The sequence below is a fragment of the Pipra filicauda genome, unplaced genomic scaffold, assembly GCF_003945595.2.
Source record: "Pipra filicauda isolate LSUMZ 115617 unplaced genomic scaffold, ASM394559v2 scaffold95_size2449627_pilon, whole genome shotgun sequence".
NCBI classification, from domain to species: Eukaryota; Metazoa; Chordata; class Aves; order Passeriformes; family Pipridae; genus Pipra; species Pipra filicauda.
In genome coordinates, this window is record NW_024105153.1 from 18,816 (window position 1) to 30,661 (window position 11,846).

Below are 11,846 nucleotides of genomic sequence, written 5' to 3' on the forward strand. Positions count from 1 at the left end.
GCACTGGGGACTGTCCCCAAAACAGAGGAGCAGGAAGGCTGAGGGGACAAGGGCTGCAGGGTGGACCCAGGTTTTAGGAGCACAAGGCTTTGCCAAAGCCATCTTGGCATCCCCTGGCTTTGCTCCCAGCCACGTGGCTTGGCAGGGATATCCCAAATCAGGATCCCAGGAGCTCCCCAGCAAAGTGCCCGGGTGTTACCGTGGGGCTTTAGGGAGCCCTCAGAGGGGCCGAGAGGGCTCACGTAGCCCAGATGACCCAGCCTCGGCTAAAGCAGCACTTTTCTCCAGGCCAGTCCCACCAGCAAGCCATCCTGGACAAGTGTCTCACATGCCATCTGCAGAGGGAGGAGCGCCACCTCCTGACGCTGGATGTCCCCAGGATTCCAGGAAACTGCTTTTGTGGGTTTTCTTCCCCCATCCGGTGTTTTATCAGTCAGCAACAATCACTTCAAGAATAAACAAACTCAAGTCTGGCACTAGAGTCCAAGACAAAGCAACTCCTCCTTCCAGACATGCCAAGCATCTTCAACAAGGACTTTTCTTCAGGACTGCTTCCATCTACTTAGATGCCAACTTGATTAAAAATTACCTCCTTTGCCATTGTCACTCAGCACCTCCCCAGTCTCCCCAAAGCTCCCATTACAAGGTGTCGTTTGGTAACATTAGGTGCTTTTACAGATTTTCACCACAGTAGTGCATAGTTTGTCATGGATGCTCACCCCCCAACACATCCATTTATCCTGATAATCCCAATTCCCTTGGATGGTGTGATAGAAACAACAGTGGAAGACAGGGTTGGCTCAGAGGCATGCTGTTCCTAGCACATACTAGCTTTAAAAACTTGAAAAGCCCACCTAAGGCTCACTAACAGGTGGGGGAGAGACCTCATTCCTCAGAGCTGCCCATAAATCTGCAGCTTCAGGATGGAGAGAATTCCACTTTTCTGCATCAGGGAAATAGTAATTCAAGGTTATTCTCTATGTACCCGCTGATTTGAGATTTGTGAGAGGGAAAAAAAAATTTAGCAGGTGAGACCTCTTATTTCACATGGCTGAAATCAGCCAGCAGGTTCATGTGTTAAATGAGGCTGACAGAAAGGCAGCCAGCTTGAGCAGTCACCCAGTCTGGTTTCTAGGGAAACAAGGTAAATGTTTTTCCTCCTTCTTGCCACCTTTTAACTCTTAGAAGGCTCTCATGCATCTCCACAGGAAATAAATCTCTACATCCCACCTTTCTACACTTCAGTGAAGAGCAAATAGCACAAAGCCAGGTCTGTTTCAGGACTGCACTACACTTCGGTGGGAAGGTCTGGAGTCACTGCCTCAACTGTGGCCACATCTCCAATTATGGTCAGTGAAGGATACACCAAACCAGCTATTATTTTGAGTCAGGCAGTAACAACACTAGTGGCACTGCTCTCCCTCCTTCTCAGAGGGTGGGATACAGAAGTCATCCTCCTCCCCAGCCAGGCAGGTCTGCTTCCTGTCACCATTCAGCAGGTAAAGGATATGGATTCAGGAATAGCCAGCTGCTGAGAATTTCCAGTTTGTCACAGTACCTGCTGCCTTTTGCTGCTCTCAGGAATAGCAAAAAAATTGCATCTGCAAAACCTGCAGGTTACAACCCCTGTCATACAGACACTGGAAGGTTTCCATGGCAACAAGGGCCAGCCACCTAACTAAAATATAGTGGTTTCAACTGTCTGGAGCAGTTTATTTAAGAACCCATTTGACATGAAGCTCTCCAGTCATCCAGCAGAGGATTAACATGTGGGGTAACACCTCAGTAAGTGCAAACACATTTAGGGCTCCTGCTGCTTTACTTCACATGACCAGAGAAGCCTTGCTCTGCCCCAAAATATTTGCTCTCCAAAACCAGCAATAGCAGCTTCATTCTTATTAGAGGAATCCTGCTACAAGGTGGATATTCATGAACTTGAGCTTTACTTGCTTCTTTGGTTTGGTTGGTCCCACAGGTAGAACCTGCAGTGAGTACCAGACTTGACACAGCAATGTATAAACCAAGAGCCAAAGTTAATCTGTTTAAAATATTTATTTTTTGGTCTGAGAGCACACAGGCCACAGGACCATTCGACCCAATTAAGCCGTCTCCTCTTTTGCAATACGATCCTTCTTGAGTGGTCCCTGAAAAAAAAAAAAAAACAACAAAAAACCATGAAAACCAAACTATGTAAACAGCAGTCTGCACCAAAGACATCACATCCCAATTACAATGATGTAATTTTTCTTCCTCTTGCTGCAAAGAAATCAAGGCAAAGAAAAAAAAAAAAAACCCTCCATGTTGCAACCCACTGGAAACCCTAAGCCCCGTCCCCACGGGCAGAGGTTTCAGGGAGAGCTGGAACTCTGCAGCCGCACTGCACCGATCAGATGACTTTGGATGCGCCAGAGCAGCGACGCTGGTGCCACCTGGCGGGGAAGCTCCTGCGCAGGCCCGAGCACAGCACTGCTCCACCCTGACAAGGGCCCCACTCCCAGCTGCTTTCTCCAGTAAGTGACAAACTGGGAATGCCAACCACTGCAAGCACCATCCTCCAGAGCTGCTCTTACAGGAACTGGAGCACTGCTTGTTCCACGCTTCGCCACTGAACAACTTGTGCCCAAACATGGCAACACCCCTCAGACACCAAGTACTGTCATAGAGGAGGTGAGACCCCAGGCCAGCTACAGTTACGACCAAGTTGACAGGACACCTCTTGACTGAAGCTACACACTTTGTTTCACAGAAATTTTGGCCATGTGACAGCCCAAAGGTCAAGCTGTCAGCTGCCATTAGACACAATATGGTGGTATACAACACAAAGGTACCAGGAAGTGCCCTTACCATGAAAGCCTTCTTCTCCTCAGCTGTCTGGAAACGGCCATGACCAAATTTGGAGGTTGTGTCAATAAACTTCAAGTCAATCTTCTCCAGGGCCCGGCGTTTGGTCTGCACAAGCAGGGACTACAAAGAGAGATGCCTGGTGAGTATGCAGCAGATCCTTCCAGACTGCCAGTACTCTTGGCTACTTCTTGTCACCTCTATGTCTAACGCCTCCTCAGTCACTCTGACCTCAGACTTCAGCTGCGACATTGTGCAAGGAGTACTTGACAATTACCTATCCTATCCTGCACCCTTGGCCTCTGAGGCTGGTCAACTTGCAGCAGGTGAGCCCCAGTCAGGCTGCCAGTGTCCTTACGGTCCTTAAGAATTCTTAAGCCTAAACAATCCCGGACTGAATTAACCAGGGAAAGGACCTCATGCCACTCCTGAGGTCATTACTATGAGGTGGGTTTGTGCTTTTCTTTCCAGCAGGCTGTATGATTCCCAACAGCTGCAAACACGCCTGCACCAGAGGCAGTACAGCTCACTTAAGCTGTTCCAGCCCACGTGACAGCAGGTTGCACTACTCACCTTGCGCAGGGTTAGGACCCTCTTCTTGGTCCCCACAACACAGCCCTTCACCATGATGAAATCATTGGTTACTTCACCGTAGTGGACAAAGCCTCCCTGAGCAAGGAGAGAACAGTTAGTGCCCGTACAAAACAGGACCAGCGATTACATCTGTCTACAGTTTGATATTCTTGTCCCATTTCTGGACCTCGGCCATTCCCACATTTACTGAAATCCTGTTTCCAGTACTGCCTTTCGCTAGTCAAATTTCTTGATACAGCAATTTATTTGCTGCTGTAAGACTTTTGCTAAGAACAGCAGAAGAAGCTGACAAAACAGCAAAAGCTGCTCTCCTTGCTAATTCCTTTTAAATTTACAAGTACAATTCCTAGGTTTGTAACATCTCTGTACTACTGCCACATAAATTCAATTTGCAAGTTATGCAAGTCAATACTGAGACTGACTAAGCAACAACACCTCCCACAGCAGAGTTTTATCTCGAGAGCTCTTCATTCAGCTATTTTGCAACTTATACCAGGCCCATTTGCCTCTTAGGATTGCGGCTCATAAGAAGATTCTCAGCGCAGAGCTGCAGCAACTCACCAGAGGGTTAATGCTCTTGTCAGACAAGTCATAATCAGTTGATGCATTGTTTTTGATCAGCTTTCCATCCTTGATTTGGTAACCTTGGCCAATCTTGTAGATCTAAAAATGAACAAGAATCTTACAGTTAGTCAACACAACAGACTGTGGTTACTGTCCCCAGGATGACACTCTAACAGAGCAAAACATGCAAAGCAAATCTCTCCACTCTGTTCACTGTCACGGAGCAAGTCACATCCGCCAGCTCTCGTTTCCTCCCAGCAGCTCAGAGACACAAACCTTCTTGTTGATTTCGGTGCGATGGTGGTAGCCCTTCTGCCCAGCCCGGGCCACGGAGAAGGCCACCCGTGCTGGGTGCCAGGCGCCGATGCAGGCCACTTTGCGCAGGCCCCTGTGAGTCTTGCGCGGCAGCTTCTTGGTGTGCCAGCGGCTGGTCACGCCTGCAACGGACCAAAGCAGTGTTGTCAAGCTGTCACCAAACCAGAGTTTAAGCCATCTTTCAAGCTGCAGTCCCCAGGTAACCAAAGGGAAGCCCAGATCCAGCTTCCCAGGAATTAATTTCCTGGTGAAGCTCCCCCCTGGCTGTCCCTGGGTTGTGTTCTCAGAAGGAAGGCAGCATGGAATGACTCCTCACAGATGTCAGGCGCTGTGCCCAGCGCTCATTCCATGGTCTCATCATTGAACTGTGACAGCAATATGGATCTACCTCTCCAGCCCTTGGCACACATGCTTGTGAAAACTCAAGGCTAGGATTTAATTAAAAACTGTATCCTATCACAAAGAGAAGAACTTCCACGTGTTTACCTTTATATCCCTTGCCCTTGGTGACTCCAATGACATCTATCATCTCATCCTGGCCAAAGACAGTTGACACAGGCACCTGCTGTTCCAGCTTCTCCCGGGCCCAATCCACTTTCTCTGCAACAGTGCCACCATTCACTTGGATCTCCATCAGGTGAGACTTCTTCTGTCTCAGGGGAAGCAAACGCATCTAGAAAACAGAAAGCATGAAATTCAGCTCCCACTCTTCCAAGATGGACCTTATATTAATAAGTCAAGTATCCTTTTAGTCCTAGCCTAATCAGTTTTTCTTACTATATATATCCTTTTCCAATACAGAAAACTTCAACAAGGCCCTACATCATGGAGAAAGGCTGTGACTGAAATGACAATTCACTGCATCTGGAAGTTATATGCCACCTATAGGACCAGAGAGTTCTCTAACCCCACAAGCACCAACCAAACTCCACCAAGGAAGGACAGGAGACAACAAGGGACAGATTGTTTTAAACTGAAAGAGGATAGACTTAGACTGGATCCAAGATGGAATTTTTTTATTATGAGGGTGGTAAGTCAGTGGCACAGGTTGCCCAGAGAAGCTGTGGATGCACCTTGCCTTAAAAGTGTTCAGTCATCTCTGACAGTGCCCTGAGCAACCTGTCCTAGTGGAAGGTGTCCCTGCCCATGGCAGGGAGGTTGGAACAAGATGATCTGTAAGTTCCCTTGCAACCCAAACCATTCTGTGATAAAGTTTGCCACACCAAAGGCCACTTTGGGTCAGGTCACATTTACAGTTACTTCCACTATATTTAGCACAGAGGGACTGGTGAGAATATCAACAGCAGCTACAATACTACCTTTGCTGTTTAATACAGAAAACTAATTCTAGTACAATCGGCCATGCCATAACTAGACATCTTTATTGCACTTACAGTAAAAGATTTAACTCCATCTCCCAAGAAAGCCTGGCAGAGTACTGACAGCTAGGGAGACACCACCACACCACTCAGCAGTACACCTCCCCCAGCTGAGCAAGAAGAGCCACCAAGTGTCTCTGAGTGCTTGCAGTTTAGACAGATTGCAGCCTGAAACGATGCTGAGCACACAAACCCCAGAGTTTAATGTTCAGCCTGGTTTTATTTGTAGGTGGAATTAAAAAAGTCTGGGTCTACATGGCATCAGGAAAGGACCGAGCCCAAGAAGTTCCTACTACAGTTCAGTTTCTTTTGGACACCCCTTCAGAAGACTGCCAGCGGTTGCCCTCAAGGCTGCTCAAGCATCCTCTGAGCACAGCTCTGTACAGAATGAATTTGTGTTGTGCTGAACAGTCACCATCAGGCTGCAGAGGAGGGCAGAAATCTCCCTAGAGATGGATCAAATTTCATTCTTGCTCTCAGCTGTTTCCAGCATACTTCAGTCCTGAACGCACTTACCTGAGTGTGAGCCATGACTCTAATAACCTGGCAGTACTTCTTCATGCTATTGAAATCTTTCTCCAACTGCTTTTTGCCCTCCTCATCTTGCCATTTCTTGCAGTATTTGGTGAAGGCCTTCTTCTTGGACTTGTGCCTTCAGGAGCAGAGCAGAGACAAGGTTTGGCTAAGCCCTTCATCAATCCCCAGGCAACCGGGGATGAGCGGAAGGAGCTGCCACCTTAGCTGGTTTTGGCTCATTGCCAGCTTCTAATGACTTTTCCACTGGCAAGAGGAGCCTGGAGCTCATCAGACAGTGGCAAAATTGCCAAAGCTGAGCGGAGCTGCCATGAATTCCAAAGCAGATTAACATTCAGAGTACAGAAGACAAAAGACTGTAGAGAGATGTCGAACAATAACAGAAAAAAACCAGACCTTTAAAGCAATTGTGAGGTGACTGCCATCTGCTTCAAAATACCACAATTTCCCCCCCTTGTGTGCCCGACAGCAAGGTCATTACTGAAACACCCTTGAGATCTTTATTGCTCAACTCTGACGTCTTTTCAGGCTGCCAAGTTCATAAACAGGCTGTGAGCTCTAGACACGCTGGAGCCACACTCAGGCAAATGCACATACTTCTAATCACAACAACAGTGCCTGGAACAGCAATCAGAAGTAACACTTGTCTTCCCCTTTCCTGAGAAAACAGGGCTACAGTCAGGACTCGACACTCAACAACAAGCGCCAGAGGCGATTTCCTTATGTCCGCCCGTCGAAGTATCATCACTTGTAGCCTGTTAAGGACATCTCAGGCAAAAACCAGAACTGTCACCCCCATGCTAAGAAGGGTACGAACATCATGCTGTCACCCTCGCTGAGAAATCCCTACAGTCTATCGTATCATTAGGCCAGTTCATCAAGGCCAAACACTAATTGCTGAAAAGCCTCCTCAAAAAGCTGTACGAGCATCATCTGCAACCCAGCAGAAAAAATAAAAACCACGGCACGAGATGACAGCAACAAGTCAAGGCCCTGCCCTCTTACCAGTTCTTGTAGAAGCGACGCTTACACTCATCGCTGATGTGCTCAGCGAAGATGGTCTTGAAGCTACGGAGACCACGGGGAGTCTGCACGTACCCCACGATGCCCACAATGACCATGGGAGGGGTCTCTATTATAGTGACCGCCTCCACCACCTCCTTCTTGTTCACCTCTGAAGGAAGACAGAAATTCAGCACAATTAACACCAGCATCAGCTACTAAACATCACCTGTTCTTTCTCACTCCCAGGCCCTTCATGTGAAAGGTCAAATGGTTCAAGTTCTCTTCACAGAGATAATACAGGTAAAGTAACCAACTCTAAATGGTAATTTAACGCCTTGCAAAAATTAGGGGCTAGCTCAGTAGAAAGGACAGCAAATCCCAACAGGTAAAATGGATGGAAGTGAGTAACTGAACCACATTCAGGACTGGACAATCAGCAAAAAAATGCCAAAGGCACTTGACTGATGTCCCTCTATCAAGAAGAGCCATCCTAAGGAGCCTGTTATCCTACAGCTAAACCAAACTAGATCACTGTGCAGCTCAGGAACGGAACCGTTAACCACAGGCTGCCAGACATGGAAGCCTTGCTGCTGGAACAGCACTCACATGGAAGTAGGAGGGGTTTAGGTGCTTCATACGCCACCCACTCAAGGGCACGGAAGCCAGGGCTAAAATCCAGAGCTGCTACTGAACAGGCCACCTGTCACCATCCATTAACACACGCTCCTCCTCCATTAGGAGGAGCACTGATACGTACTGGACCCAGGCCTGTCGACTTCCCGGACGATGTGGGTCATGCCAGCCTTGTACCCCAGGAAGGCAGTGAGGTGGACAGGCTTGCTGGGATCATCCTTGGGGAAGCTCTTGACTTTGCCCCTGTGCCTGCTGCTGCGCTTGCGGGGCAGAAACCCCAGGGAGCCGTGCCGTGGAGCCGAGAACTTGCGGTGAGACTGCGGAGAGAAAACACTTAGTGCTTGTTACAGGGATTCACTTACACCCACTCAAGGGTCAATTCTCTCCTCGCCTGAAAACACGAATATCATGTACGCACCAGACAACTCGCATTCTAGAAATTCTTCTCACTATCAGTTGTGTGGCTCCTGAATTCCATTATGTTATAAGAATGTAATCCTCATGCCCCAACTATGTCCTTCCTACATTTAACATCCCTTTCCTTACAAGCCTATTTTAAGTCCCACTGTAACTGAGGAACCACAGAAGCTGCAGTTTGGCCACAGTAAGCTACCATAGTTTTAGTCCACCCCACAAATCTACAAAACTGAGCACAAAAAACTTCACAACATTTTTCAGCTAATCAATATAGAAGTAGGTGTTACAGAAGCAATTCCAGTTTCAAAACCTTCAATAAAACAGCATTGTAACATCCTCCTTTGAGTCCGTCATTTTGGATGGAAGTGCAGTATTTTTTCCCTTGAATCCCACCCCTGCAGGCTCTCTCTGCAACCTGACCGCCATGTAAAGCCGGGTTTTATCTGGAGAACTCTCAGCCCCAAAAAGAAATTATGCATTCAATTTCACATCCAAATTTAAAGTAAACATTGCACCTCTAACCACGGAGCTAATAAAAAGTATGTCTTAATTTAAAAAAGTACTCCACGCGGGTTACGCCAAGCGAAGCTTACAGCCCCAAAACGACATTACTGTGGGAGCTCTCCAGAGAACCACCACCACCCCTTCCCAGGAAAAGAGGCATCAAGCACCCCCCCGGCCGCCCGCGCCCCCCTGGCCTCCCTCCTCGCGGAAACGTCTCGGCCGCGCCCCAAAATAAGCCCCGGAGGGCGTCGCGCAGGGCCCGGATGCACCGGCGGCGGGGCCGTGCGGTGGCCGGGGCCGGGCTGGCGGCGATGCCGAGGGATGGAGTGGGACGGCGCGGCCGTGTCGGGCCCTCTCACCCACCATCTTGTCCCCGCGCCTGCCGGAAGGGCCGCTCCAGCCACGCGCCGCCTTTATAAGCGCCCCGCTCCAGGTCTCGCGAGAGGGCGGGTGGTGCGCGCGCACTGCTACGGGAGGCGAACGGGGCCAGTAAGGTACGCGGGCGGCGATGCGCGGAAAGACAGAAACGTGGAAACGTCTGTTGGGGCTTGTCGAGAACTTCGGTGCCCACGCTCACGGGTCGTAACAGATAATGTGGCACTGGGGTTTAAAAGAGCGCAGGGTAAGGTAGAAACGTAGTAAACCACACGTAAACGTTTGGCTGTGGTTCTTTACCGCGTTATGCAAACCCATGACGTCCCCGTGTCATCCTTTGGATGTATGTGATGCCAGACAGTGTGTCCCACTGCAGGCTCCCTCCCCGAACAGGCCAGGGGTTTCCTTTCCACGAAAACAATGTGCTGGTTCCAAGCTGGGAGCGAGTGCCTGCCTGAATGGGGTGTCCCAATGCAGTGTTTGACTGGTTTTCTCAAATAGCTCTACAGCCATGGGAGGCTCTGATGAACCCTGAGCAAAAGGCACCTGACAAATCTACATCGCAGCTTGGAGACGATGTTACGTAATGTGAAGAAACACACTAAAAAGAGAGAAAAAATTAAAAATTAATTAAATAAAATAGGCTTCACTGCCAGCATCGCCATCCCACAATTTTTGCGTGTATCTCAAAATAGAAAAAGGTATCAAATAACTTCTCTTCCTTCATGCAGGGACATGATTGCGTGTTCTTCAGGGGCTGTGTCCTGCTGTATATTCCCACGGTGCTTGGTACAGCGCTGCTCCAAACTCAATCAGGGCCTCTGTGTGCTGCAGTTGAATTAATAGTAAACAATAAAACCAATGTACGTGCTGAAGTTGTGCTGTGAGAGAGAAACTGAAAATAAGGCTTTCAGTGGAAGCTGCCTGGACTAGTTGCTATTCATGCTGTTATTTCTCCTGCTCCATTTACTGCTGCTCTGGCACATGGATGAGCACCGTGAGGACCAGCTGTGTCTCTGGGAGATGTTGGATAGCTTAGACCACATCAGAAACTTGCCAGCATGGGAGCTGGTGCTGCATATCTTCTGGGCAGGAGTGAAGCAAAGTTGAGGTGAAACCTGAACAGGGAAGGAGCTGAGAGACAGGAGATAAATTATTCACTCTCCTTTCATCGACACCAGGAAATCAGACGGGACCCAGCTGAAGAAGCTCTCTCAGACTTCTCTGGATTGGGAACTGCACAGCACCCTTACAGGATAACCTACAGCCCCTCTCTGGGTTAAGGATGCAGAACATGAGCAAAGCAAGGAAGCCGATACTGGGTGGTTGAGATGGTATTAGATGCACCCACGAGGCAATCTGTGGAAAATAACTAAACTGCTGAATAGTAAGATCCAGCCTCACGACATCCAGAGGCTGAATAAACTGGGAATCAGTAGATAAATTTGCCTTATTATAAGAAACATGGGCCTTAATCCACCACAGCCTGTGGTACAAAAGGGGATGCACACTGAAGGCCACAACAACAGTGGAACCCAGAGCTGGGTGGTCTGGAGCTTCTCACACATGGGGCACCCAAAGTTTGCCCGCACTGTCTCCTAGGGCTTTCAGATGAGGATGTGTTTGACAAACACAACACCATGCGGAGATTGGTGCCCCCTGGGATGACTCCTGCCCTGCCTCCTCCCTCCCTGCCAGGGACCGTGGCACCACAACCATCAGAATTCCCACCGCGGGGATGCTGACCTGTAACATGCAATGGTAGTGCTGCACATTACAGTTATATCAAGTAACTGCAAACATCAATTAAACAACATCAACCTATAGAGCCACCAGCGTGCTTGTAGCAAATGTGGGTAGAGTCCTTCCCAAATCTTCGTTCGCAAAGCCTGGCCATGACGATGATGGTAGAGCCAGATCCCACTGCCAGCTGCACTGGTGTAACATGAGTAAGCCATTCGGCGTGGGGAGACTGGTTACCCACCTAGTGTGAAATAATTAAGAAGGGCATATCCAGCTGTTAGCACACTTATTCAACTCCCAGAGACCTTCCACCCTCCCTCCCCCACTCCGGTCCCTGCAGGTTAAGTAAAACCCAAGGCTGGAGGCTTTGCTGGAGGGATCTGTGTGCAAACCTGCATGAAAAAGCCCATACAGACCAAGATGTGCTTTGTTTGGAGGACATTTCATTGCTTGCTCTAACCTGGCAGACTGGTCCCCTAGAAAGGGCGATGATGCCCCTGCTTATTGCGGGGGGCTTGGACTAGACGGCCTTTAAGGTCCCTTTCAACCCAAACCATTCTAGGATTCTATGGCTGGATGTGATGGAGCAGTGTCCATCCTCTACCTCCAGCCTGCCCCTCAAAATGAGCCCCACAAAAGATGCGGAATGGCTGCCCACTTTTTGGAGCGCAGCTCCAAATGGGTGACCATAGGCCAGCTTTAAATGCTCTTTTATCTCCCCCATACATTTTTTCTCTAGCTCTGGCATGGTTTTGGCTTCCACTGCTGAGTTTAGGGAACCATGTTACAATCCAAGGGCTTGCTTTCCATTTCAGTCCATGTAATACAGATTATCAGGGACTCTGCAGCAGCCAGTAGGCCACTGGTGTGCAGCTACTCTGTGCAGAAGGCATGGGCCAATTTGCTTGAACTGTCCCTAAGGCTAGATAGCTTGTCCTCACA

At 48.9% G+C, this 11,846-nt stretch overlaps 1 protein-coding gene, 1 long non-coding RNA gene and 1 other non-coding gene across 4 annotated transcripts; 1 reads left to right on the top strand and 2 right to left on the bottom strand.

The window, feature by feature from the left end:
* Positions 1 to 2,033: 2,033 nt before the first annotated feature.
* On the bottom strand, positions 2,034 to 9,174 carry RPL3 (ribosomal protein L3). Its single transcript, XM_027722705.2, has 10 exons — positions 9,150 to 9,174; positions 7,990 to 8,182; positions 7,233 to 7,401; positions 6,210 to 6,345; positions 4,801 to 4,987; positions 4,276 to 4,436; positions 3,997 to 4,098; positions 3,415 to 3,510; positions 2,845 to 2,964; positions 2,034 to 2,144 (listed from the first exon to the last, which is right to left on the bottom strand). The coding sequence occupies exons 1-10, from the start codon at positions 9,150 to 9,152 to the stop codon at positions 2,100 to 2,102; spliced, it is 1,212 nt and encodes a 403-aa protein (XP_027578506.1). The 5' UTR covers positions 9,153 to 9,174; the 3' UTR covers positions 2,034 to 2,099.
* Positions 4,591 to 4,683, bottom strand: LOC113988810. Its single transcript, XR_003541025.1, has one exon. It is a non-coding gene; the product is annotated as a small nucleolar RNA U83B (small nucleolar RNA).
* A 117-nt stretch (positions 9,175 to 9,291) lies between the features above and the next one.
* Positions 9,292 to 10,987, top strand: LOC120325359. 2 transcript variants are annotated; one of them, XR_005567305.1, is made up of 2 exons: positions 9,292 to 9,408; positions 9,893 to 10,987. It is a non-coding gene; the product is annotated as an uncharacterized LOC120325359 (long non-coding RNA). The 2 variants fall into 2 exon arrangements; XR_005567306.1 differs by lacking the exon at positions 9,292 to 9,408 and adding an exon at positions 9,420 to 9,744.
* The last annotated feature ends 859 nt before the right edge of the window (positions 10,988 to 11,846 follow it).

What these genes read in the sequence shown, in the direction of transcription:
- RPL3 (XM_027722705.2), bottom strand. An exon ending in GCACCGAAATCAACAAGAAG is followed by an intron (nt 4,099 to 4,275) that starts GTTTGTGTCTCT and finishes GTTCATTTTTAG; the next exon opens with ATCTACAAGATTGGCCAAGG. An exon ending in AGGAGAAGAAGGCTTTCATG is followed by an intron (nt 2,145 to 2,844) that starts GTAAGGGCACTT and finishes TTTTTTTTTCAG; the next exon opens with GGACCACTCAAGAAGGATCG.